Raw genomic sequence first — 27,565 nt, forward strand, 5'->3', positions numbered from 1 at the left:
ACACAATAATACAACAAAATTGTTTTATATTAAAACAAACATCACGGAAATCACACACACTGTTTAAATCTGCAATGCATAATTTATGTATGACATTATGTAGTTATATCATTTGATATAAAGCAGCAAGAAAGAAATATATGTCAGTTGGGAATGACTGATCGATAGAAAACGAGACGTGAACGAGATGTTTGAATTAGAAAATTTGCTTAATATATTCATGTATAATGATTTATTCGTCATTAGAACGATAGGAATGACGCGTAATTAAAATTCATGAATGAATGATAAAAATCAGAAAGTATTTTGTATGTACGTCATCCGGCCCTGGACCACAACCTAGCACGCGTAACGTAATGGCCGACTTTATACACTTGACCGAGGCAAAATGGCGAAAACCGTACAAAAATACATGAAAAATGATAGCGATTGCATTCGAATTAGCAGATAGTTCATATAAATCGCAAACGAAATATTCCCATCATGATATTCCAAACACCACACACACACTCTTCCAAGATCACGCGTGTATGACGAAGATACTTAGGTACTGCCCATCGGTTTAACAGCGCGACCTGATTTTTTATCAACTTTTTAGGACGATAAACTTGCCCGAAATTGAATATACAATTGAAACATAAATCAACGGATATGTATACAAATTACTCACCTATATTGGCACAATCTAAATATCACAAGAGGAAAACTTGGAAAAAAACTACACGTCTTGTCCTCAGCGTACACTATCCGAGCGCCGTGGCTTCTTTTTACACAATGGCCGTACTTCTACGCGTAACGATCGACCCGCTCTGCGAGGGGATAGCCGGGATGCTCGGAAACAGTGTGCTTCTTATGGGGAGACGCGGCGCAGAGAATTCAACTCAGTGTTGTGCGCATCAAGCTACGAATAGTGGGGTAAAGAGAACGGCCGGTTAACACAGGACCGTCGAAAGACTCTTAGAACCTTGTGATCACTTTCGTACAAAAAAAGATTGATAAATATAAGCGAAAAAGCTTATCGATCAAATAATTGTTGATTCTTTTTTTATAGAAGAATAAATTTGAAAATACATGCTCTATGCCGAAATTTTCCATAGATATGATATACAAACGTATAGGAACAGCGAAGTCCTGTAGTAACAACCGTTTGAAACGTTACAATATACGATACGCGTTGAGATTTGACGCAGTGATCATCATTTTCTATTAGATAAACGATTTTCAAAAAATAATGATTAGAGTTAGGATAAAGAAATTGACAAGTTGTAAAGAAGAAAGTTGATACAATCCTGATTTTTGCCGGTTGAACATTATAGCAATTCGTGGTGGTGGAAGGGGTTTGCGTGAAGGTAGTGGGGAGAAAGGCAGATTTCCGTTCAGGGGCGCGTTTACGGCGGCGTAGCGCAGCCGGCGGGAGAGGCGAAAGGCGACGCGGGAGAAGTGGAAAGCCGGGAAGAGTGAGCCGACGAAGGGAAGAATCGGGGTCCACAACAAAATCGCTTAATCGCTTTGCGCCACCGTCCGCAACGGAACACGGGTCGTCCGCCGCCATCACGGTGCCCCCTAGTGTGCATTTATGTCTTTCTCTTTTTCCATCTTTCTCCGTGATTCGCTACGCCACTTCGTGTCGCGACGTTTTCACGGGCAAACGGAGAGTGACAACTGGCAGTCGTCAGCGCAGTACGTGCTTTACGCGACGACTGACAATAGTCCGTGTGTCATCGCGTGAACACGCGTTTTCTGAAAATTCTTCGTAAGACATCTTTCTGCGCGGAGTTCTCTATACCAAGTGTCATAACTATAGCAAAAGTGAGTGTCTTCTGCGAACCTTGGCACGGAGTTGCCAAACATCAGCCAAACTTTAGTTCCAGTGGTGATATTATTCGCGGGCCAGGTCATGGTAAGGTAAGAGCAATTATAAATTTCTATACTACGACCTTTTTTAGCCTGTTCACTCTTATTCATTACATCTCACGATCGCATCTTAATTATTCCTTTTGTTCGAGAACAAACGCATAAATATACACATTAAAATTCTACTAGTTTCATGTCGCTACTTGTTATTCCGACATATCGCGTGTATACATGCGTTACTGAAATGTATTGAAAGATATATTGGCTCTGCGAATAAGAATCTGTAAACGATAGCTGTATAGAGAATTGGGTGTGAAAATTCTGTCGATCTTCCACAAGCGACATTTTATATCGGATATATGGCTCGCGCGTATTGTTTTGACTTTCATCCGCTTCACCTATAGTCCCGAACAGCTGGTCAATTCGGTGTGCGTACTTGCATAGGTGTGCGTGGCAATGATCCACGACGTTTAACGACCTGTCGCATTCGGAAAGACGAATTACACGTCCCTCCACGCGCGCCTCGTGTCTTCTCTCCATGAGGATTTGGAACAGTTGCCGCGTGCACGTTCGAATCGCTGTCGCCGATTACGGTAGGTCACGTGCACGATAACTGTCCAATAATCAACGATTACGTATGCGCAGGAAACACTTATTTAATGTTTGCGCGTACTCTGTAGCCATATACGAAGGAAAACACAACTAGTATCATGTCTTGGTGCAAAATTACTCGTAAAACGTGAATCGTGCACCAATAATTACTTTTCGCAAATCTTTCGCACGAACATTCTTTCCCTATTTCCCTCTGTTCCTGTTTCATTTTTCATCTTTCATTAATTTTATTTTTCGCTTACAGAAAATATTAGGCGCATATTTTCTATGATAGGATACTCTTGGGTAAAGAATATACAGCAGTATTTATTATCCATAATATACCGCACTGTGAGCTTGAAACGATGGTCACATTTCTACGATAATTGTATTCTATAACAACGATACGTTTTTCGTTGACTGTTTCCAATAGATCAAAATAGGCTACGATAAAGGTACGGGGTGAAAGGAAACGTAACTTTACGCATTTATACGAGCAGAAATTATTTAATAAATCATTGATAAAACAATTGGAAGAATCGTTAATAAGCATGTATAATCATTAGTAAGGTGCACTGTATGCATCTGAGATTTTCTCCGTGATCGTGCGGCAAGCAACGGTTTACCCATACATTGTACCAGCGGTACCGATGATAAAGAGAAATGCTGCCTAGAAAGCAGGTCTTGACTGAATCTAGGCCACCCTGATGGCGCGTACACATTCTCCACAATTTTACTGTTCCTTCTCTCGGCCTTGCCGCGTTCGTATCTACCGGGAGAACCGCGTATATTTTCTCTTCTCTTCTCATCTATTTCTTCTTCTCGTCGCCTTTCAATCTCTCCCATCCTCCTGCTAATCTCCCTCTCTCTCTCTCTCTCTCTCTTACTCCCCCCCCCCCTTTCTCCATTTTTTCTTATAACGATCCAAGACTCGAGTTTCAGACGCCGTACGCGACTATAACTATAAGGGATAATGTTAGTAAGTGCATTTATAAACTTGTAAAATTCAAGCTTACGTTTAACAAACAGCAAATACGCACGAAGAGTCATTTAGTTTTTTAATATGCGGTGTATACTTGCAACGACAATAAGGTTTCTCGATAAAGGGCTAAAGATCAAGAGGAAAGGGAAGTACAAGAGTTATAATTTCAAGTCGTACTATCTCTAAAAGAAAACTACGATGAGATCAACTATTTTCTCAAGAGCCCCAAGCGGAATCGCGTGTATATGACTGACAGTGGGGCGATCGAGAGCGACCTAGAAAGGTTTCAAAAGACATTTTCCCGTTCACCCACGTATAAAGTATAAAGCTGCCCTCTCACCGCAAAAGCATAGAGCCACATAACGTGAAATCTCGTATAATAATTGAGATAGTAAAAGAGAAAGAGAGAGAGGAAGCAGAGAGACGAACGGAAAAAATTCTGTACAAGTGTTAAGAACACAGGCATAGAGATAGATGTAATATGTTGATATAAAAGATAGAGACAGAAATAATGAAAGGTGATGGACGCAAAGAAACAGGAAAAAAAGAGAACTCAGGTGAATGTATGTTCCTCCGTATAGAATATACTGTATATACATGTATATGTACGTACAGACGAACATATACTCGTATTCGTACGCGTTTGTGTGCACCGCTGTACGCGCGCGCATAGGAACAACGGAAAGTACGGAGCATAATACGGAGAAAACGCTGGTAAAAGGAAAGAGGCCCCTCTGCCTGCCTTTCCAATCGAATCGAACGCCCCTCTCGCCTTTGTCATTTTCTCTTTGTCCTCGTTTTGGGCTCGCCGTTCTCTCGAAGAGCTCTCTCCCCTTTTTCCTCTCTTTTTCCTTCCGTCTCTCTTTTCCTTTCGTGCCGCTGCTTTACTCCTTTTCGGTCTCTTTATCTTCTACGATACCTGCATATAGCCAAATTCACGCGAAACAACCAACAACTTGGCCATTCTTTCCATTCGATGGCTACTTTTGTTTTCCATTCTGCTTCTCCTTCTCCTTCTCCTTCTCCTTCTCCTTCTCCTTCTCCTTCTCCTTCTCCTCTTCCTCTTGCTTCTCCTTCTCTTCCTCCTTCTTCTCCTTCTTCTTCCTCGTGTTTGTCTTTCTCCTCCGTTTTGCATTCCTTCTCTTTTCGATCCGTGGCAAGCAGCTTTGTCGCATCGAGAAAGAGACGAGCGCGAGAAGATGGAATAGAGACGAACGAAGGTAGAAGGAGATGACAAGACAAGAAATTTCTCTTGCTTCGCTCGGCTTTGTCCAGTTTCTCTCTTCACCCTCTGGCTTCTCACAAAGCATTCTGTCTACCACCCTAACCTCTCTTTTCTTTCTTTCCTGCGTTTCGATCTGCCTCTACCCATCTTTTCCTTTTCCTTTTCCTCTCCGCCTCCTTGCCGTATTCCCCTTCTTCGATAACCTTCTTCGTCGCCACCACTTCCAGCTCTACATCCACTTCCACCTCCACTTTACCTCTTCTTCCTTCTCTACAGTCTTGCTCGTTCGTCGTCGTCGCCGTCGTTGCGTCGTCGTTGTCGTCGTCGACACCGTCGTTGTCGTTGTTGTTGTTATTGTTGTCGTTGTTGTCGCTACTGTCACAGTCACCGTCACTGCCACTACCAGCGTGATGACGCGCTAGCGCTGCCGTTGTCTCCTCTTTCGTTGCCTCTTATCCTACTGCTCAAAACTGATCTTTTCCACTGGCAACCCTCTTGCTTCTCTCCCTCTATTCTATATCCTTCGTTTCTCATTCTGCTGTCCTTTGTACACACGTATATATATCCTGTTGCTTTAAAATTAAGCAAGAAGAAAAGAAGAAGATGGTAGAGAAAGAAAAAGCGAGAGGGAGAAAGAGAACTGTGTTTATCGATTATTTCGCGTTTTTGCTCACGAGTTATTTACATGAAAGTCTATACAGACCGATTAAACTTTTACGTAAGTACGCAAGCGTTAAATGTTTTTTAAACAACTTTATTGCTAACGTCACAATAATAACTGTTATTTAAACGAACGAAAGAATGCAAAAGGGCTGACATCTCTGCGTGAATGGAAATAATATTATCATTATTATTATTCGCGTATCGATGTAACTTCAAAGCTTTTGAACTAGAAAACATATAAAAGCAGAAATTTCAAATCATCCCTATCTATATTTGTCCGCGTCCTAAACGCAGAGTCACGTCATAAACTTCCTGTTTCATTGGAAAACAGTTTAAACGTGCAGTATACATGCGTCCAAAAAATATCGTATCGCTCGATCGTTAATCGCGTTTAAACGATCGTTCGTACAGCCGATTCCGCGTCTGACTCATTGTCAATTGTATGCTATCCTTTCTCTTGCTCCTTCAGCCTTCCTCCTTCTCTTTTCCTCTTCTTTCCCTTATTCTTTTTTCGCTCTCCTGTCCTCGCGCTCTCCTGCCTCATCGTTCATTTTGTCCCTCTCTCTATTGCTGTCTCAAAAAAGCAGTTTTGCCTCTTCTCCTTCTTTCTCTGGCAAACCTTTTCCCTGCTGCTCTTCCTCATTCTCTATCTCCCCTTAGATTCTCGCTCGCGTTCCCCTTATCTCCGGAGTTTCTCATTGTCTGAAAGGGCCATCTGTCCCCCGGCTTTTTCATCCTCCGCTTTCATCCCTCCGCTGTACACGAGCACACAAAGAGACTCTCTTATCCGCTGTTCACCACCCTCTCTTCACCCTTTCTCCAACTCCCTTCTTCTTCGTTGCTTCCGTTCGGCCGACTACTCCTGCGCATCCTCGTTACTCCTTTCTCTTTCCTCGAAACTTTACCAGGTTCCTTCGTCGGCTAACCAGTATCTATTGATAATTATCGCGAGACAGACAAACAACGTTCAGGTTAAAATAGCAGGCACGTTGGAAATGTAAATTGGAAATTTTGCAATGGAAACGGCATCGATATGTCAAAGGACAGAAAATATCGCGACGAAAGAAGAATGTTTTTCGTTTGCGACGCGATGATGGTTCCTCGACGGTGGAAGAATCGAGCGAACAAGAAAAAAATTGTGCACCCTCGTTGTAAGGAAGAAGAGATCCCTCTGGGCAAGCCACGTGCGACCTTGGACAAGTCCACGTCACCCTCTTACGTTGCACCCTTCGAAGGGACGCAACCCTGATCACGTGGATCCCGGGGGTGGTTTCTAACCCTCGTTCATCCTTGTTCTGTGAGAGGAAAATGGAAAGAGAAGATGTACAGCGATACGTAAGAACGCGCAAAGCCTCGATCGAAAAACAGTTTGCAAGGCAAAAACCTAACGATTAGAAGAGACGCACGATTCGTCTAATATGCAAATTTCCTTTGGTAGAGTCAGCTTTCGTCGAACAGATATTTTTTCACGCAGATTAGAAACGGTTAAAGGACGATGAAAAGCAGCTCGTGCATATCGGGCATTTTTCTTTTCTCTTTTCTTGCGCATCTCCACGTGTCAATTCTTCCGCTCTCATTCGGTTCCAGTGAAATTGGCGTTTCCGGGTCTGTCTACTCCCTCCATGTCTCCGCAGCTCGTTCTTCCTCCTCTCTCTTTACCTTTTCTTCGAAAACGGCATCGGAGGGTAATGGCGGGGATGTAAAAGCGGTAGGAAGAACGGAGACAACGTAGCCAGCACTATATATACGACTGCTCTTTCAAGTGGTAGGGCGAAGGGGAACAGGTGAGAGGCCGAGAGAGCCCGGTTCTCTCGGAAAGGTGAACGGAGAGAAACGAAGAAACGAAGGGCATTTGGAATGCGGTACTGTTATGCCTTACGGTACAGACAGGACGGAAATTAGGACTGCTTCGACTCGTTGACCACTGCTCGTTATTTACTTCGTTCGTACATCGATTCTCTCTTTATCTCTTCTTGCTTTCGTTCGTTCTATTCGCACAAGAGTCGGTGAGAGGACGACGCCAATGTCCACTCGATACTAGCGAAACTCGGTATTTTATAATGCGTTACGTTTATAATACGCGAAAAGCTAGGTTTTCTGTCTGCGAGATACATCGATTGTAAATGTTACGATAATTCGATAATTTGACGATAAGTCGACATCGTTTCGAACACAAAAACGAACACGAGCCGCGCGTTGTATGGAAAATATAGAAATCTCTAGGGTGTTAGTGGAATGTTGGAAAAGAAAAATTGGTGCTTCCATAGATACGAGAGGAATGAACGTGAAAACGCGCGTTGTTCCTCTTCTCCTGCGTCCTTTCCTGCTCGTCAAAACTAGACTTTGTCTAACGCGACTCGTTCGATTTCTCACTATCGATAAGGATAAATGCTATTTTCCTATTCTCGAACACCGCATTCGGTGGAAAAAAGGCAATGCTTTACCTGGCTGCGTTAACGTACCTGTAAAATCCTGTCCCAAACGAGCATCCATAGGATCAGTTTGAAAATGAAAGAACGTTAAAACGTTTCTAACGAAGGTAGAAAACTGGCAAAGTTGGAAATGATGGCGAGACGTTTGTCGTGTTTCTCAAGGTACAGCAGGGTCATGGTGTAACGCGAAAGAAGATTGGAAATCCGAAAGCGGTAGGCGAGACGTTCGGACATCGGTAAGGAATGGCGGTAACGTGGAAAATGTTGGAAATGACGATATGCTTAGGGAAAAGGCAGGTGGGGCGCGAAGAAAAAGAAAGGATGGTAGTGCGGAGAATTCGCCGGTGGCGATGAAAATTTTATTAGTGACGCGTTTTATCGGCCGCTGCTTTTCTACGGAGAAAGAAAGACGAGAATATGGAAGCGAGAAGAGAAGGAAACTGTTCTGGAAGATTTCAGAGTGTTCCCCCTAGAAACGCAGTTCTGACTGGAAGACTAGCCAGGAGGGGAGAAGCCGTTTCCGCTTACGTTTTCCCGGAGAAAGAGCTGGTTGGTCGTCTCGAGAATGACGGTACGACGGTACAGACGCGGACGGTACGATGGGTACGATGGTACGACGAAAGGAAAAAGTCCGAGAAGAGCCGAGGAAGAACGTCGATAACGTTGGAAAAACGTAAAACGCGCACCGACCAGGAGGAAAAGGAAACGCCGCGTGTAGTATAAGGAGAGGAAGAGAGGAGAAAGAGAGAGGGTAGAAGCTTGCCATCGAGCGAACCGAGAAAACGGAGTGCCCGAGCGGTGGAGAGAGAGAGAGCGGAAGAGAGGATAGGATAGGAGAGTTGTGCAGATAGGATAGAAGAGGAGAGGAGAGGAGAGGAGAGGAGAGGAGAGGAGAGGAGAAAAAGAGAGAAGGGTGGCGGAGACCGTGGAAGAAAAGGGGCCACGAGAAAATAGCGTCTTCGCCTCGTGGGGAGGGAACGAGGGAACGAGTAAATGGAGCCAACGCGCGGTGAAAGAGGGAACGAGAGACGAGGAGGGTCGAGAAAGGAACGACGAAACGACCGAGGGACGAGGAGGGCCAGAGAAAAGAAAAGAAGGAGATGGAACGAGAACGATACGAGGGTAGAAGAAGAGGGGAGCAGGCGCTCGTCTACTCCACGAATGGCAGAGAGACAGACGGGGAAAAAGAAAGAGGATGGGATCCGAGGGAGGCGAGGTGAAATTGGACACAAAAAGCTCGAAGAAAAATTGAGATGAATCGTGGAAGGGAAGATGGAAGGGAGGATTCTCTGAAAGGGAGAGACCAACGCAGTGTCCTTCTTCGAGACCGCGAAAGAAAGCGCGAACACACGAGGGATGAACGTTCACCGATACGATATATTTATCGCCAATTTTAATAATCGCTAAGCGAGATTCGATCGGCCGCTCTCTGTGTATTTCTGTTCGCGTGCGTGTCTCCATCTGCGACACCCAATATAAGAAGGTAGCTGGCGTTACTGTTTTTGTTGATCGGTGTTGTTGCTGGTTTCGTTACTGTGACCGCTGCTGTGCCGCAAATACGTCGATCGTGTAAGTGAACGACGCTGTTGTGCTCTGTCTAACTCTGTGCTTATCTTCTTTCCATCACCGTACCTTTGCTACATCTTCTCGCGAGTGACGCGCGCGCTCTCGTTTACCGTGTCCCGCTCGAGTAGTTTAGCTTCTCTTTACCCTCGTTGCTTCTTTCACGGTCAACGTTTACGCGAAACGGCCGAGTAACTACTCTTTTCTTACGATTTTCCATTTCGTATTCAGCCTGGCTACGAAAATTATATCACGCGGTAATAAAATAACGTTCCTCTGAATGAAAATGTAATTACATACATACGGTCGATATGGCGATAGCGAGAAGGTGCGCAAGTAAAGTATCGTCGATGAAAGTATGCGCGAAAGATCGACCGGCGAGAAAGCGTATTGATCGATTCGATCAGCCGCGAACGGTTGCGATCGATTTCGATCTCTTCCCCACTCTATTTTCGATCCATCCTTTATTTTCCAAACCATCGGCAAGCGTTCAGACATATCGACGATACAGCATAGCACGGCACAGCACGCTTTCCGAACGAGACTGTGCGAGCGCGCGGTCTCACTCCGTTTCTTCGACTCGCATTACATCCGGTTTTCTCTTCATTCGCTCCGCCACTTTGATCGTCTTCCTTCTCTCCTCCTTCCGTCCCTTCTTTCTTTCTTTCTTTCTTTCTTTCTTCCTTCCTTTCCTCTTTCTTTCCTTCTTTTCTTCTCTTCTTCTCTTCTTCTCTCCTCCCTCCCTCCCTCCCTTCCTTCCTTCCTTCTTTTCTTATTCCCTTCTCCCTCTTGATCGTATCACGCTCCTCGAATGGTTTCGGTCGGATCATGGGATTACGACAAAACGATGATTTTATAGTACGTTTGAGAATAAATGTCGATCGCGCGAACGTTTACCACGGTTCGTGGCCAAAGGAAACGATCAAACGATTGCCGATTACGACCAGTGTTTGTTCGTTATCGCTGATTATCGACTCATTTTCGAACGTTACGCGTACCGGTTAACCGAATTTTTAGATATCGTTACGCGTATTCGCGACGCGACTGGCTATCGTATCATCGTGTACGGACGAGTTGGCGCTTAACTTGTCGGGAAACGCGGAAGCAAGAGTATAAGCACGCGCAGAAAACGTTGTTAACGACCAGCGAGCGGAGAAAAAAAAGCGATCAGTAAGTACGCTAGCTACGTTTATTTGTCAACGACTTGTATCTACCACATCGGTGAAAAGAGTTTGAGGCTCTGGATCGTAGAATGGAATGTCCGCTGACGATATTATACCTACGTCTTTGGTAAACGCTGAATTTTAATCGATGCGAATGAATTGTATTTGCGAAAGAGCCGAAAACGCAACCCGAGTTACTGTTATCGCGAATGAAATGAGTCGTGTTGGACTGAGACGAGCGGCGTGGTTTCTATGCCATATCAACGCGCGAAGAGAAATCGGTGAACGAAGAATCAGGGGGGAATGAAAGGAGGCGCGAAACGAGTGGAAAGCTTAAAGTTCTCGCGTTATCGGCGCACGTCTAAGCAACTGATAAAAGTCCGTATTCCTACGGATAGATAACGCGGAATGGTCCGTATAAAGAGTCACATAGATAGAGACAGATAAAGCACGGTCCACGGAACAGGTGAATGTTACAAGACAGACCAACGCCCGGCCTTCTTCGTAGCTTTTACAGTGTCGCGTATTCGCACCGATACGTATCGTTTATTTTCTCCGCGAACATCTTCACCGTGTATTACCGGCATTTTTCTCCGTCTTACCGTTCACGTCTCTTCCTCCTTTCCGTCAAACGAGCGAACGTTGCTGACGTTATCGCGACGAAGCTTCGTGTCGTTCGTCGTACGTCGTTCGTCGCTCGTCGTTCGTCGATGCTTTATTCTCGATCCTCGATCCTCTACACGCGAGCCTCGATTCTCCATTCTAGATCATCGTTTCCATCGTTGTTCACGTTGTCGTCGTTGGTCAAACCGCGAAAGTGTTTCTCCATATCGTTGCACCGCGAAAACAGCGACTGGTTGTGCACTGTCCGCTGCCGCTACCAACAGTTGGCTTCTTCTCTTTCCGATCGGTCTTTATTTTCCTTGACTCATCCGCCTCCGTTCCCTTCGGCCACTCGCGCTCCATTCGTTCCACTCTTCGATCCTCTTACCGATCTCTATCTATCTTTCTTATTCTCTTCTCCACCGGTTTCTCGCTATCTCTTTATTTTCTCAGCCACCGCAAATACGATCTCGACCGAACGATCTCCGCGCCGCCGATACTGTGCCGGAAAGGAGAACGAATATTTCATGGAGACGGATCGTTATTGGGGCGTGCACTACAGGTACTGTCCCCTTTTACGGATCGATTTGAAGGAAGGAAGAAGAGCATCGTTACGACATATGCAACAGCTCGACCCATCGCTTGCGATTTACGATAAATCGACGAAACAATTGGTTCACGATCAAAAACTAACAAGTGATCGTTCCTTTACTGTTTTTGTTGCAGCGGCGGCATGGCCGGGCAGCACTACTGCCTGCGCTGGAATAACTATCAGTCGAACATGACGTCCGTTTTCCACCAACTACTTCAGACGGAAGCTTTCGTCGATGTTACCTTAGCATGCAACGAAGCTTCTTTAAAGGCACACAAGGTAAGCGAATCACGACCGACGGTCGGTCTAATCCAAATTAGATTCGTATGATCGATAATCCTCCTACCGATTCTTCCTCGCCAATCCTCGCTCGATTGTAATCGATATACATACCTATGGCGCACGACGTTGCGGGCCGCTCGTCGCGTCACGTCGTGTCGTTTCATTTCACCATGGCTCCAGGTCGATGCACCGATTTTCCTCTACCTACCTTATTGATCGTTCGATACAACTCCTTCTGTTTGCGCAGGTGGTACTATCGGCGTGCAGTTCCTACTTTCAAAAGCTTCTACTTTCAAATCCCTGCAAACATCCGACAATCATTATGCCCCAAGATGTGTGCTTCAATGATCTCAAGTTCATTATAGAATTCGTCTATAGAGGAGAGATCGACGTTTCGCAAGCGGAACTTCAGGTAAGAACCACTGCACTTTGTTATACTCTGATCAACTATATATCTTAACCCTGGACATGTTTTACCGTTCTATTTTTCTTTCTTCTGTTTTCTGTGTCTCCTTCCTTTTTCTCATTTTATCCGTTAAAACAATGGCGTTGCGATCACGCAACAGTGCGCGAAATTACGTTAGACGAACAAAGGCAATTCCGACTTCGCAGTTTCGATCGCGTATACGCACTTTGTAAAGGGACGAATAAAAATCGGAAAACAGAGATTTAGCGGCACGAACAAACGTTGACTATACTTTGCGTCGCGCGAATAACCGCGCCATACCGTGCAACCATGTCATAAGCCCTTCTAACGTCGCATTGTTTAGACCTCTTGACTCGACGTCAAGACGTCTATAAACGACGAGACGTTCGAAACTTTCTCTTTCCCCTCTACATTGTTTCGTATCTCTGGTATACGAGCACGACCTTTACAGACCTTTTTATCGACGACGGCGACAGTTGAGCCACGCGCCAAGCATCGGCTCTACACATCCGTCGGAAGTTAACCCATTGCCATCGACACCAACTTTGAATAGTTTCGCGATACGGATTCCTAACTTACCGATCAGGATTCGTTTCCTCTTCTCGTTTTTGCTGCAGTCATCTGCAAACCGGTTGTCGATAGTGTAGATTTTCTGCATTTTTCAAATGGCGCGATTGCATCTTTCTGCACGCGTTAACTACGGACCTCTCTATCGGTCGTTCGTATATCGTGTATTCTTTCTGCATTTCCCGTTTCTCGTTTCCTATTTCCCGATTCATGTTTTGTCGTTCTTTATTTTCCATTTCCCATTCTTTATTCCTATTAAGACCTGTTATAAATAGCTGTAATGTTATCATAATCTCAGAAATAGCGCGTGTCCCGTTCATCGTACTTTGATCTTATATTTTATTCGTAATTTCAGACTTCCGTTAAAGTTGAATCACCGTTCGATGAATTTAAGAACGTTATTTGCCGATACCGATTATTAATTTGCTAATAGTACCGATACTCGTCAATGATATAATCAGTTTCGAGAGCTTCCCCTTCGGCTATTATTATCAAGTCTCTTTGTATTTGTTCCTAATGTACGATCAAGATAGTTGGCTAAACGTTTAAATCGAACTGGCACGCCGTGCGTCGACAAGTCAAATTTAAATTGTCGGAAAAAAGGTCACGTATCGCATCGTCACTTGTCACGAAGTAAGCAATTTCCCACCTTTTACAAGAAGACTGAAAAAATACAACGATCCCCAATTACTAGGGGAAGTAGTTTGCCGTTCTTCGTGCTTTTCATCGTCTTAGATCTCCGTGGTGGCACAATTCGTAGCCTATGCACTGTTCGGTAGCGAAAATATCTTGCATGAGATCTATCTACTGTATTTTCACTAGTGTCTCCGTCGTGTCCGTGTTACTCTTAACCTCCTTTTCCTGATACCTGATTATTTGTTGTTCTTGCTACATGTGTATTAGAGAGTTTCGTGTTGGCCTTTCATTGCTTTTTCGTTGCTCGATATTCTTTTATCGTTATTATTATTTTTTGTTTGCTAAAGTTTCTCGCCTCCAAAATCCGACACCACCGTGTTAGTATTGTTTTCTCAGATATAAAAATTATACTAGATTCTAACCTCACTTGTGGAAAATATTATAACCGAAGGAAAATTCACGATCGGATAAATTATAATTCTAACAACTGATCCAAGATGGGTATTATTACATTAATGGATGGTCAGAAGTATCGAGCACGGTCTTTCGACCACCGTATGTATTACATGGGAAGGAACCCATGGTTTCTACGAGACTGTTGATTCTTATCATAAGTAGAATACGATACCACGAAACAAACATCTGGCCTCGAATTCAAAGGACAAGGTTAATTTTACGTCAGATCTTTTTCACAGATCTGCACCGACACGGAGGTGTAGAAAATGTCTATGATAGTCAAGATAAAATTACTTCTCACCCTATATATACGTACGCGTGTACCTACCAGCACGCATTAGATCGCCAATTGCTTTGGGTTTTGTATCGATGAACGAGCAAGTTTGAATTATCGTCGCTGATTCTCCATTTTCGAATGTAATTGACGACAGAATCAAATTAGAAAGGATCGGTAGAAAAGCGAGATGGATAACGCACACGTACTACTTACATATATTTAGGGGGCGAGTATCGCAGGCACAAAGCTAGTATTCTCTACTGACCTCGTTTTCGACTAGTCGTCGAGGATCTTCGTACCTACAGGTTCCGTAACGAAATCAAAAACGGAAGGGCCATGTCGGAGAATTATATTGATATTGTTCCTGCCGTTGCCTTCAACTTGACGCGACTTAAATTTAAGTTGCTACGGTACCGGATTAAGCTTTTGAAAGTTTGCAATTCTTAGCAATAAATAATTGCTGCTATGCTAGATCGATCCAAGAAGAAATTGTTAATATTGCGTTTGAAGACAATTTGACTATATATGTTTTGATCGGAGATCGAATCGACGACTTTCAATGTTTAACGGGTACCGAGATCCGGAACAGATCGTAAATAGAACGATCGCATTATTGCGGCACTACTAGCGTAGAATGCGATTATTGAACGAAAGCATTGAAAACAGCATCGTGATGAACATTTTGAACATCTATGCGTGATGTGCGTCTCGATTGCTACTAGACTTACCTACTCTCTGTCGTCGCGTTTTCGGTAAGCCTGTGCGCATAGTCGAAATTATTGGTAATTACAACTAATAATCTTTTTCTGTTCCGGAGCGGGAAAAGGGATCGGAAGGGTGCAAGACGACGCACCAAAGTAAGCAACGTACGCGTGATTCGCACCACAGGGTTCGTGATCGTGCTTTCTTTATTCCTCTTAATAGATGCAAACTAGAAGAAAAGCGAAGAGAGGAGAAGAAATGAGAAGGAGTGCAAGAAGAGAAAGGCAGAGAAGAGTGACGGAGAAGAAGATGCTGCGAAGGGGTAGAAGGGCAAGCGGCAATGTCGAACGGGGAGAAACAAGAGAATTCGCGCTTCTTCCGTCGCGTCGACTTTAGACACGCGGTTTTCTACAGTGGCGTACATGCGTGCGCATACTTGGACGTTATTCATGCATACGTGTACAGTGTACAGTAAACTCGCGTGTGCGTAGGGACGCGCCTGGAGCCGCCGCAGATTCCCTTTGTCCGCGCAAGCACTGCAATTCATGTCTCGTGTCCTCTTTCTTCCTTTCTATCTTTCTTTGTTTCGGTCCTTCTGTCCTTTCCTACGCTGTTCGCTCTCCCGAAATCAAGCTCTCTTTCCTCGACCATGCAACTCATCGTCTCGATCGTGAATCGAGTTACGTCGAATCGAATGGAATAAAGTCGAGTCTGCCCGATACAGGGCCGGCCTCGAAGGACCCTTGCTATTTCACGCTGGGCCTATTTAACAAATTTCATCGGAAGTGGAGACGATTTGATCTTCGTCGAGTGTTTCTTCGACATTTTCAACATGCCATCCAATGAATTAACTTGTAGTTTTCTTGAAAACACAAATATACACGTATATATAAACTTGAACAAAAACAAGCTACAAATCTTCTTTCTCGACACGGTTTTTCCTTCTTTCGTATACGCAAAAGTCTATCATAATGTATATTACTTAACACTATCGTATTTTCTTATTTGCGTCTCAAAGCCGATTAAAAATATAAATTCGTTCGTAGTTCAATTATAACGCATGGAAAACAGGATCCTAACTTTAGGTATACATCACTGCAGCGCTCATCCCCTCCCCCTCTCCCTCTCTTTGTCTATGTCATGTATGCACGCATATATGTACATATAGTCACGACCAGCGTGTTCACGCGAGTATATAACGCTAGCTTTGTCGTACCGATGGTAGAGCCACGATTCCATCCTTTTTTATTCTCTCGCGAACCTTGCATCCGTCTCCGTTCTGCCGTGGCCAAACGCGTTTCAGCTCTTCGTCTTCTATATTCCGTCTCGTTCATTCGGGCACAGACTGTATTTCTGTTTTTGTTCGGCCGGAGAAAGTCTTACTCGCTCCCACGGGAACTGCTCGTCGATGTTCGTCGCTTAACCGTCAGAGGCGAGCGCGCGCTTCTCTCAAACACCGCAGACTTGCCTCTCCGCCGATCCCCGTTCCCACCTCTCGTACTCGATGCTCTCTATCACCCTTCCACCGAACGGACTTGTGTCGGCCCGCTCCCCTCACCGTGCGCCGCTTTCCTCCAACGAGCCTGCCACCCGCCGGTTTTCAACCCCTTTCCCCGCTCTCTCGGGGACTGGTCAGGTGCGCTGGCTCGCTCGCTCGCTCCACGCGTATGCTCAATCGCTCTCTGTCCACTGCCGAGCACGCATCCCCCACAAGTCTGTTCCTCGTTGTACGCGCTCGAGCGCGGCCTGAATCCATCCTTGTTCGTCGCGTCGGCGAATTTCGCGGCGTCCTCCGCCGCCACCGCCGCCGCCGCCACCACCACCGCCACCATCTCTTCCTCCTCCTTCTCCTCCTCTTCCTCCTCGGTTCTGGCTCTGGCTCTGGCTCTGCTGCTGCCGTTGCCGCTGCCTCTGCCACTGCCTCTGCCTCTGCCTCCTCCCGCTCTTCGCCGCGTCCTCTTCATCTCCTCGCTCCTCCGAATGCCGTGCGCCCTCAGCACGGAGCGCCGAATGCCATTTCACTTTCGTTGGGCTTCGCCGCGTAGGAGATCGGGCCCTGCCAGGAATTATCCTCTCGTTCTACGTGGTCGTAACCTCCTCGTACACGGTTTCGTCTGGCTTTTTCACGACGTCGACTCTACTAACGCTGATATCACCTCGTTTTCTCGTCGTGACTTCTGCGCCGCTTTTTCTTCTTCTTCTTCTTCCTCCTCCTCCCCCTGCTCCTCCTCCTCCCCCTCCTCCTTCTGCAACTCCTCCTCCTCTTCCTTTCCTTTTTATTTTTCCCCTTTTTCTTCTTCTCATTCTTCACCTTCTCCGCCTCTTCCTCCTCCACCTCTTCTTCTTCCTTCTCTTTCATCTCCTCATCCTATTACCCTTTCTCCTGTATCTTTTTCTTTTCCACTTCCTTCGTCTTTCTCTTCTATCTCTTTCTCCTTCTCTTCTTCCTTCACTACCTGTTCCTCATTCTCTAGCTTATCGTCCACTTTCTCTTCCTCCTCTCCTTCTTCCGTTCTTTCTTCTTTCTGTTCGTTCTCTATTTATCTTTCGCTTTGTTGCTTCTTTTCTTTCTTTCTCTTCTTTCTTCCCTGTCATAGTTACTCATTCCATCGTTTATTCTCCATCCATTCGTCCAATTTTTCCCATTTTTCTCTCTTTCCTCGCTTCGTTTTCCACTTCATCCTGTTTTGTCTTTACCGTCCTCCTTCTGTGTACATCTTTACATTTTCAACGAGGGATCGTTCGTCTACGGAATATCGCAGTCAGGTAAGTGATAAACGATACAAGTTCCTTTGCATCAGGATAGGAGAATGTCTCGGCAGACGCGTCGCGTTATTGCTACTTGCCATAGAATGGGTATTGCTGCGATAAAGTTTTCGCAACACACAAAGAAAGTGACAGAGGCGGTTGGCGAGGGGAACAAAGGAAGAAAGAGAGAGCAGAGGAAAGAGAAAAGGAGGCGAAAGTTTTATATGGATACACGACACCTACTATTACCCGCCGAATCTTGGACGACCGTATCGTGCACGTGAACTATCGTGGTTCGAAATATTTTAGTATACATAGCAGTGCGTATGAAGCATAACGAATCTGCAAATTATTAAGTAAATCTATACCATGATAAATTATAACGTGATAATCTACCAATACGAACAAACGTCGTGATTATCTATTAGTGTTTGTCTGTTTTTCCGAATGAAGTAAAGATGCAACGACTCGGCGCAAAGTGTTTACCAAGTGTGCGACATTTGGATAATTTACTTTGGAATAAATATATGAATTACGATGCACGCAGCATCGATCAAACGAGTGAAGTGTCGTGTGTGCAGTGGAAACAACATGTCGCGCATAATCGTCACCCTCGATGATTTAATCAAACGGCATCGCTTGTTCGGATAATTTTGCTAAATTAAGGTACGTTCATAGAAAGTCTACGAGTTTCGAATAGTGAAATGTTGAAGTGCTTGAATCAACGAATTCGTGTCAAGTGCATCGAGTCCCGTTTTTTTTCCGTCAAAGATATAGTGCCTATGTGATCTGTGAGTTATAAAATTAACTCATTCGGTTCTGGATGAGTAAACCTATTGATTTTCTGCGAATGATAAATAATTGCAGAGTATGATAATGATCGAGTTAATGCGTTTACATGCTGCATGCATCTATGCATACATGCAACGTGCGCATAATATAAGAATCCTGTGAAATGTGTACGAAATTACACCATTCGCATTATCAGGCTTTTCCGCTTCGCATTTGTAAACATTCGACGAGAGCCTGATCTTACTCGCTTAAATCTTTATCATTTAAATAATCATAAACTAACGCACGCTTTTGTTAACTGCTAGTCAAATTCTCAAACGCAAATCGACGCGTAAACGATGATCTTTCGAATAACTTTTGCGGTATAATGTAAAAAATATGGTGTCGCAAACGCGGAAGACGAGGGACGAAATTATTGCGAAGGGAAAAAATAACGTAGAATATCGCGTGAAAAGGCATAGGTTAAGATGTAAATTTTGAGTTTTGTATTAGAAATAATAAGAATTCCACGATCCGGTATCTACTTGTTGTCGCTACTTGTTCGAAAAGCACGTGGTGGCGAGAGTCACACTCCCATTCAGAAAGGAGGTTATGTAGCGTGGAGAAGAAGAGAGGAAGGTTATGCTCGTGACGCCCGTTACATTATCAATTCCGTTATGACGCCGTATTCGTAATAGCGGAGACGACCCTAGGACTATCTTCGGGGATTCCCCCGTACGTTCTCCTCTTTGCTTATCTTCTCTCGTTTCTCTCTTTCATGTTATTTTCCCTCTCTCTCAGTTTTTCTGCTCTTCTTCTCCAACCGGGAAGTCTCTTCGTACCAGCATGGTTGTGTAACGCGTACCTTCCGCCGTCTCTTACGAACCAAGCCCCCAGCCACCCCTTCGCGTCCTTCCTATTCTCGTGAAACGTTTCCACGGTCGATCATTTTGCGGATTTACACCTGTTGAACTTCTCTTGTCGTCCCCTTATTTCTTTTCACGAAAGAACACGAATCCACATCCTTCCATTTCCGTGTAAGAATCTTTCGCCAACGCTTCCTTATCCCTCTCACCTTTTATCCACTTTAGCTTGATTCCACTTTACTAATTTACATTTAAAAGATACATACACGCTATCGTCTACCGGTTTGGAAAACAAATTCTTTTAAGCCTATTTTCTGAAAGATTTCTCTTTCAAGGCACGAACGAATCGAACGTTTGTTCGGTTTGATTCTATCGGAAGGAAATACGTTTCTCGCAGCGTCTTACTCGTTGATTACCGGCTTCAGTGGCGCGCCGTTTTTGGAACGATCCTGGAAAATCTTGTCATCGTTGTCGGTCGCGAAAATCACGAAACGAAGGTAGTATAGGAGGAATCCTTTTTTCCTTGTCTCGTGTCAATTAGTCTGGGATAATTGGTCGGGCGATGCCCTTGAACCCTAAGTATTGATTGGTGAGGTTGGATTCTGCCGGTGCCTTTCCCTCTTGCCTCCGAACCGATGGCACCACCCCTATGCATCCACCGCCGAACCAACCAACTACCCACCCACTCTCCCTAACCCCTACACCAGCACACGTACAACTCTACCCATCGCCCAGCGTTCGTGGTTCTCCAAATTGCCGTCGCCGTCGCCGTCGCCCTCGTCCTCGTCCTCACCCTCACCCTCACCCTCACCCTTATCCTCACCCTCTCCCTCTCCCTCTCCCTCACCCTCACCCTCACCCTCACCCTCACCCTCACCCTCACCCTCACCCTCATCCTCATCCTCAACCTCACCTTCACCCTCACTCTCGCCCTCGCCCTCATCCTCGCTCTCGTCGTCGTCATCGTCGTCGTCGTCGTCGTCGTCGTCGTCGTCGTCGTCGTCGTCGTCGTCGTCGTCATCGCCGCTGCTTTTATCGTTTGTTAAAGCATCGCACCTTTTTAAACGCTTCTTTCCTTCTTTATTCGTTTAATTAAACCGCGAACAAATGCATCTTTTGCGTTCGCTTGCAATACAATAACCGAATCTTTGTACTTACATAGGCTATCGGTTTGCAACTTTGACATCGCCAATTTTAAATCGTCGAGTTACGGGAAAGCGACTCTAGCATCGAAAGATTATTTGGAGAGACCGCTTCTAAAATTGTCCTGTCACAATCGTTGCCAGTGCAAGTTGCATTTTCATGTCAAGATGATGCTAGTGTCGGTAATCGCCGTACATACATCCGACGTAAAAGTTCGATTACCTTTCAATCGATAGCATGAATTCTCATATCTCGTCAAGCCTGAGAACATTCGTGAATATTTCAACCGGATTATACATATCCTTGCTTTCTGAAGCTTTCTTTGCATTTAGCGAATGAGATAAAGTGTGAAAGAATGATGATGATGATGATGATGATGATGATGATGATGATGATGATGATGATGATGATGATGATGGTGGTGATGATGGTGATGATGACGACGACAACGGCGACGACGATGATGATAATGATGATAACGATGAAAGAAGAAAGAGATCAAGACCCACAGAATGAACCTCAAGATATATGCATGTATAGGTGGAAACGGCTGGAAGTCATATCGGTGCCCATGCCGTCGCGAATGTTGAGAAGAGGATCAGAGTTTGGGGTGGTCGATACGGCCCTGGGGCCGCGACAGCCGCGTCGGAGGCCTCCCCATTCTTCCTGCGGGCGTTTTTGCCTCTGTCCCCCTCTTTCTCTCCGTCGCTCACTCAATCGCTGGTTCACTCCCTCCCCCTTCTCTTTCCTTTCCCATCTCCTCCTCCGCGTCCTCTCCACTTTTGTACCTCTCGCTTTCTCGTTACACTACTCTCCTTCTCTTCCTGACACTGGCAAACGTAGTCCTACCTAGCGCCACCCAGTTTTCCACCCACGCTCCACGTTTCCAGCCGCCGCCAACACCCCCGACACAGTCTGCCTAAACCCCCACCTGAACCACCGTTTCCATCGTCTAACTCTTCCTCTGCTTTCTCACCCCCTCCTAGTCGCGTCGTTACCGCCGCCGCTGCTGCCGCCGCCGCCGCCGCCGCCGCTACCACCACCGCCACCACCACCACCACCACCACCACTACCATCACCATCACCACCATCGCCACCAGCACCATCGCCGCCACCGCCGCGTTGCCATCGCCGCCGCCGCTACCATAGCCGCGCTCTCATGCTGCTTGTCTCTTTGCCGACCCCGCCTAATCGCACCACCCCTGCCTTGATTAAAGAAGAGAAAACCTCAACTTCAACGCGAACCTCGGTCTCGTTCGTTCGTTGGCCCGCTTGTTCATCGTTCCTTTTCTTTCGTACTTCCTATTTCCTATAAGGAATCTTTTTTTCATTGACTTTCTTTTCCTATTTTATATTCGTCTATCCATGTCCATGTTGCATTATATATATTGTAGTATCGTGGAAATTAAGATATAAATTTTTCCCCGATTACTTACAATCTATTAATAATGAATTGAATATACAGGTATTAATTGGATAGAAAACGATGTTTGTTTAACTGAAACTAAATGCGATACTCGTATCTATCTCAAATAACTTTACAGTTATTTGGCAACTCTCTTCACAACGAATCTAACACTCTCTCTCTCTCTCTCTCTTTCACTAGCAACTCTAACAACTCTACAACACTGACAACTCCATCAATTCTCTCAACTCTACTCTTCGATGTCTCGATCAACTCTAACTCTCGCAACACACTCACTTTTCACCTTGCATACTCTGACCTCTCGGTCATCCCTCCTTGAAACACGAAACCGTCCTTCTGCTCTAACGTTGTTTGTTGTTTTTCTCATATTTCTGTAAGAATTAGGTGACTTTAGTCACATAGGCGCTCTCAAATGTAAACGAACCACAGCAGGACGACGGGTTTTTCTATTATCAACCGATCTCTAATCCAAATTACTTTACGATATTACAATTTATATATATATAGTTTCTGTTGTTCGCTGCTTGAAATTTAAATTCATTGTCATTGCCACGTGGACTTATATATACTTAACTTACAAATAGTATACTTATACTTACTTATATACTAGTATAGCATAGTATACTTAACTTACAAATTATTATTCCTTTTATTCTTTACTCTTCTCTTTTACCCCCTTTCTTCTATTTAGGTTTTCCCTCTGTCGCCTCTTTTCCTCCACTTTCTTTTTCCCGTTTATTCCTCGCCTCTCCTTTCTTCCTCGTTTAGTTGCCTAGTTCCCTTACTAGCGGTTCAAGGTTAAAGAGACCGGTGAGGTGAATGTCGTTCTTGCGAGGAGCCCGTCGCGCTGCTCGATACGGGTCGACGCACCGTGCCGCTGAATCGTCGTCGTACGCCGAAACTGGATCGCGAATACTGATTTTAGACCGAGCCACCGCAAGCGGCAATCGCAAGATGAAACGTACCCACTGAAACGAACCGTAAGGATGACGAGCTGTTACTCAGAATATACGAACCCAGTCTAGCCAATCTGTTTTTCCTTTTTTTCTTTTTCTTTCGTTCTTGCGCTCTTCTTTTTCTTCTTTCTTTATTCTTTTTCGAAGTACGATTCATCTAGATCGGCTACATTTTGCTTCATTCCCGATCTAATCGACGGATCTGCCTACGTTTACTGTATTCGTCGTGCAAGCAAAATACACCCGAAACTTCTTTGAAATTGATCGCGACGATTTCGTCGTTCGGACTTTCATCTAATCGTCAGTCTAAGCGAATATTTAGTTGTATTCTCGGCGATCTTATAAAAAGGAATCTGCGATTTCAAAGACAAATCGAGTATATGGTGGTCGAATAAACCTGTTTACAATTGTATGCTATCTATGTTACAGTCACTGTTAAAAACAGCCGATCAGCTAAAGATCAAAGGACTGTGCGAGGTACCTGAAAGCAGAGACGGGCCACCATCGGTAAGTCTGAGTTCGCCGCCAAGAGAACCCGGTACTCCTAGAATAAATTTCACCAAGTTGAAGAGACATCATCCAAGGTATAAGAGGCCCAGAACCACGTTCGAGCCTCGCGCTACGGATTCGAGGCATTACGATCGATACAAAGAAGAGGAATCGAACGAAAACTACGATTGGGAGAACAAAGAGGTAAGCGGCGATGTCGATGAACGCGCGAAGCTTTGGAAAAACCAAAGAACGTAAGAACGCGACAGCCGTCTTGAAAGCGACGAGGCGATCTCGTCACGGTCGTCGCTAAATTCGTACCGGATATTTCGCAGAATCACATAGACTGGCAACCCGAAGATGAGGAGTGCACGGAGGCAACCGCGGGAGCAGTAGTCTTGGAAACTTGCCAACGCAGCAGTAACAATAGTACCACTACTGGCACCACCAATAATAACAACAACAACAACAACAACAACAACAACAACAACAATAACAACGCTAGCAGCAACGGCAACGGTAACAATACGAGCAACAACAATAACAACGGTAAGTAGTCGATAATGAGATACGGGCCCCACACCTGGATCCTTTTGCTTCCACGTAAAAACGTAACATCGTTTACCACACATCTGTGTCAACAGTATAGTACATATGTATGTGCTTATTACTGTAGATTGTGTTAAGCTCTTTTTTCTTTCTCCTTCTTTGTTAATTTGCAACTAAATTATACGAAAGAATAGCGAAATATTCGTGGCGGATTTTAGGTGTGGGGCGACTTACAGATTTACGGCAACGCACTGGGCAGACCGTTTTCACTTGAAATAAAAAAGGTGACATGTTTTGTCATACAGGCCTCGGTCATTACGGTCATCATCCGGATCCCGGAGAGGTTGACCTACCTCCAGAAACTCAACCTACACCACCAAGTGCCACATTGGTCGGTACTACGATTACACATTTAAGGGACTCGGATCATCATTCCACAGGTGCGGTTGCTATTAATATTTATATCGACATTCTACCGACATTCACGGTCGCTCTATCAGTGCCCCATGATCGTCCGTGTATCGATGTTGTATCGTTTTTTCCACTATGTCGAACTCGGCGTGAATCGTACATGGGGGGAAATAAAACCGTAGTTGGTTATTAGACAGGGAGGGAATTAAAATAATCGGTCTAATCGAGCTTAACTAGTTGCGATTAGATTTACGTTGCTCGGTTCGCAACAGCCCACGCTACCTCGTTTAGTCCATGCGTTCAACTTTGCTTTCGGTGGCGCGCTCCTTTCTCCGGCACAAAGTTGCGATGCGCGACGTCGACGATACCGATATCGTCTACGGTCTAGATCATAGAATCCGGGTAAACGAAATTAGAAGAAACACAGCGATTCGTTATTCCGGCACGATATTGCGGCTCGATGTCACGCAGACTCTTTCAACCGAAGGAGGCATTCATTGCAACTGTATTGTTTTTCGCATCTGTTCGCAGAGATCCAAAATTGTGACAGTGTAAAGATCAAGTTTGAAACATTGCACACGATGGATTCGTCGGACACGATCGATATCGATAGCCACATGTCGGATCGAGCGAGCGTCAGTTCAAAGAACGCGGCCGATAGCGACAACATGATGATGATCACACCGGAGTTGCTTGGATTAATGCCTTCTGGAAGTTCGGTTCACTCGGATTCCGGTGAAAATAACTCAAGGGGTCACCCCGGACAATCCAGCTCTCACCATCATGGTTCGAAATCGTGGACGCAAGAGGATATGGATGCCGCTTTGGAAGCCTTACGAAATCACGATATGAGCCTTACGAAAGCCTCCGGTAATTCAAAAGCACGCACCACTTTTTTTCGCTCGGCTAGTACACGCGAGCCTACGGTTAGTCCGTTAACAAGCTTTCTCAGCGTTCTCTTATTTAATCCAGTGGTGTCGCGATCGTTTTAGCAACGTTCGGTATACCCTCGACGACTTTATGGCAAAGAGCACATCGACTGGGCATCGACACTCCAAAAAAAGACGGACCTACTAAGTCGTGGAGTGACGAGAGTTTAAACAGCGCGTTAGAAGCGTTACGGACTGGAACGATATCGGCGAACAAAGCTTCAAAGGCGTTTGGTATACCGTCGAGTACCTTGTACAAAATCGCGAGAAGAGAAGGTATCAGGCTGGCTGCGCCATTCAACGCAAGTCCCACGACGTGGTCGCCCGCCGATCTAGATCGCGCCCTCGAAGCGATACGTTCTGGTCAAACGTCAGTACAGAGAGCTTCCACGGAATTCGGTATACCGACGGGAACATTATATGGTCGATGCAAAAGAGAAGGCATTGAACTCAGTAGGAGTAATCCTACACCGTGGAGCGAGGATGCTATGACCGAAGCTTTAGAAGCTGTCAGGTAAATTACCGTTTCTTCGTATCGTCCTTATAATACATATTATCCTTTCAAACGACACGTTTCATTCTACTACTTTTCCTTTTTCTCTTTTTCTATTTTATCGTGACGCCAACAACCTGTGACCGCCACTTCTCTAAGCATGTATCATCTATAAGATCGGTGGTTTCGTAAAAGACGCACGAGAAATTCAGTGGTTTCTTCCATTTATTCACGATTTTTCAGGTTAGGCCATATGAGCATCAACCAAGCGGCTATTCACTACAACTTGCCCTACTCTTCCTTATACGGTCGCTTCAAAAGAGGAAAATACGAAGAACCAGCGGTGGGTGAAATATCGCAAGACGGTAGCAGTCCTCACTTTCATCAAAGCCCGAGTCAAAATCATTCGTCCGCTGTACCCGATCAAATGCCGTACCAAGGCAGCTGAAACTTGCCTCTTTATTAGATTTGTTTCAGTTTATTTCAAATTTTTCAATTTCTTGCTGCGATTTTGCAATTTATACTCGACGTATCGTTCTTTGAACGAGAGCAAACGACAAACGATAACGAGAGTCACCGACCAAAAACGCGTTTTAAATGTGTGAGAACGATTGGCGAACGAAATTTAAAGCCGGGAGCAGAAACTTGTGACATCACGACAACAGTACAACAGTACGGTGACAACCGAAGGGTCAAAATGTGACTAAAATAGTAGATACGAGACATGATCATCTCTCGAGAAAGAATGGCCGTGAAGGGTTTGCAGTATTACAGATGGATTGTCGTAAACAAATATTATGTATATTGTATGACTGTTATGTCGAATCGGAAACGTAGATTAATTATAATTTATAAGAATTATTTATAAAAAAGAAAAAGTGCTGTACAGTCGGGATAATACCGATGAACCTACCGTAGTGTGTAAGTTGCCGATGCGATGGGCCAATAGAAGACATTCAAGAGAAGATATAAAACATTCTAAGAACTAATGTCTTTTATGTTAGCAATTTTGATGAAAAATTCTCTGTTAACTCGATCTTCATTTTCTTTTCTTTATTGGTCGGTTACATTATTTTTATAACTTTGTTAAATAAACTTTTTACAAAATTATTCACTACTTACTACGAGATCAAACACTATGTATAAAAGTAATAAAAAGATTTTGTTGAAAAACTAAAATAGATTCAAACTAAAAGATAAACAGGTGCGTCGTTGCATTTCAAATCGTTCTAAGATTCAATTATTTTCTTACGTCTCACCAACAATTTGTTCGCTGAGACGATGAAATATTGTATACGTGTTTCTAATGGTTTTCTTCGCATTTATATTTACATTGCAAAGTTTCAAATTTCAACTCTACGTATACAACTCTATTTACATCAGGAGGAAGTAAAAATATTTTCGATATCTTTTCAAAGATACGGAATCAACAGAACTGAAGAAAAAATTGCGTGGAAATTTCAGCAGATCGATTTCTGAGAACAAAGATACTTTTTACGTTCGAATAAACTGCCACATGCAAGGAATATATTACATCCATTACTCATGCTCACGACTATTATATAAAAACATATATTACTTATAAATATAAATAAATAAATATATATATATATATGTACAGTTTATATATTTTAAATTAAAAAGTAATGCGACAAAATAAATGTTGTATTTAATGCCCATTATATTGCTCTTTTATTTTAATGATCACCGATCAATAGTGTGATTCAATTATCGATAAATATTATCAATAATAATAGTTTGAAGTCTCA

General features: G+C 44.4%; 2 protein-coding genes across 13 annotated transcripts; one reads left to right on the top strand and one right to left on the bottom strand.

Moving 5' to 3' along the window:
* The first annotated feature begins 1,396 nt into the window (after nucleotides 1–1,396).
* On the top strand, nucleotides 1,397–27,565 carry Psq (pipsqueak). 12 transcript variants are annotated; one of them, XM_076621487.1, is made up of 10 exons: nucleotides 1,397–1,905; nucleotides 11,530–11,638; nucleotides 11,803–11,947; nucleotides 12,198–12,362; nucleotides 23,355–23,618; nucleotides 23,750–23,963; nucleotides 24,248–24,403; nucleotides 24,906–25,244; nucleotides 25,367–25,817; nucleotides 26,040–27,565. In XM_076621487.1, the coding sequence occupies exons 2-10, from the start codon at nucleotides 11,604–11,606 to the stop codon at nucleotides 26,242–26,244; spliced, it is 1,974 nt and encodes a 657-aa protein (XP_076477602.1). In that variant the 5' UTR covers nucleotides 1,397–1,905; nucleotides 11,530–11,603; the 3' UTR covers nucleotides 26,245–27,565. The 12 variants fall into 12 exon arrangements, 11 of the variants coding, with proteins under 11 accessions (XP_076477602.1, XP_076477604.1, XP_076477605.1 ...); XM_076621485.1 differs by lacking the exon at nucleotides 1,397–1,905 and adding an exon at nucleotides 4,977–5,370; XM_076621488.1 differs by lacking the exon at nucleotides 1,397–1,905 and adding an exon at nucleotides 10,925–10,939.
* On the bottom strand, nucleotides 3,500–5,186 carry LOC117160068 (uncharacterized). The gene is made up of 2 exons (XM_076621820.1): nucleotides 5,144–5,186; nucleotides 3,500–5,103 (listed from the first exon to the last, which is right to left on the bottom strand). Exons 1-2 carry the CDS (start codon nucleotides 5,184–5,186, stop codon nucleotides 4,751–4,753), a joined length of 396 nt encoding a protein of 131 aa, XP_076477935.1. The 3' UTR covers nucleotides 3,500–4,750.

This window comes from Bombus vancouverensis, chromosome 9, assembly GCF_051014615.1.
Source record: "Bombus vancouverensis nearcticus chromosome 9, iyBomVanc1_principal, whole genome shotgun sequence".
Taxonomy (NCBI): domain Eukaryota; kingdom Metazoa; phylum Arthropoda; class Insecta; order Hymenoptera; family Apidae; genus Bombus; species Bombus vancouverensis.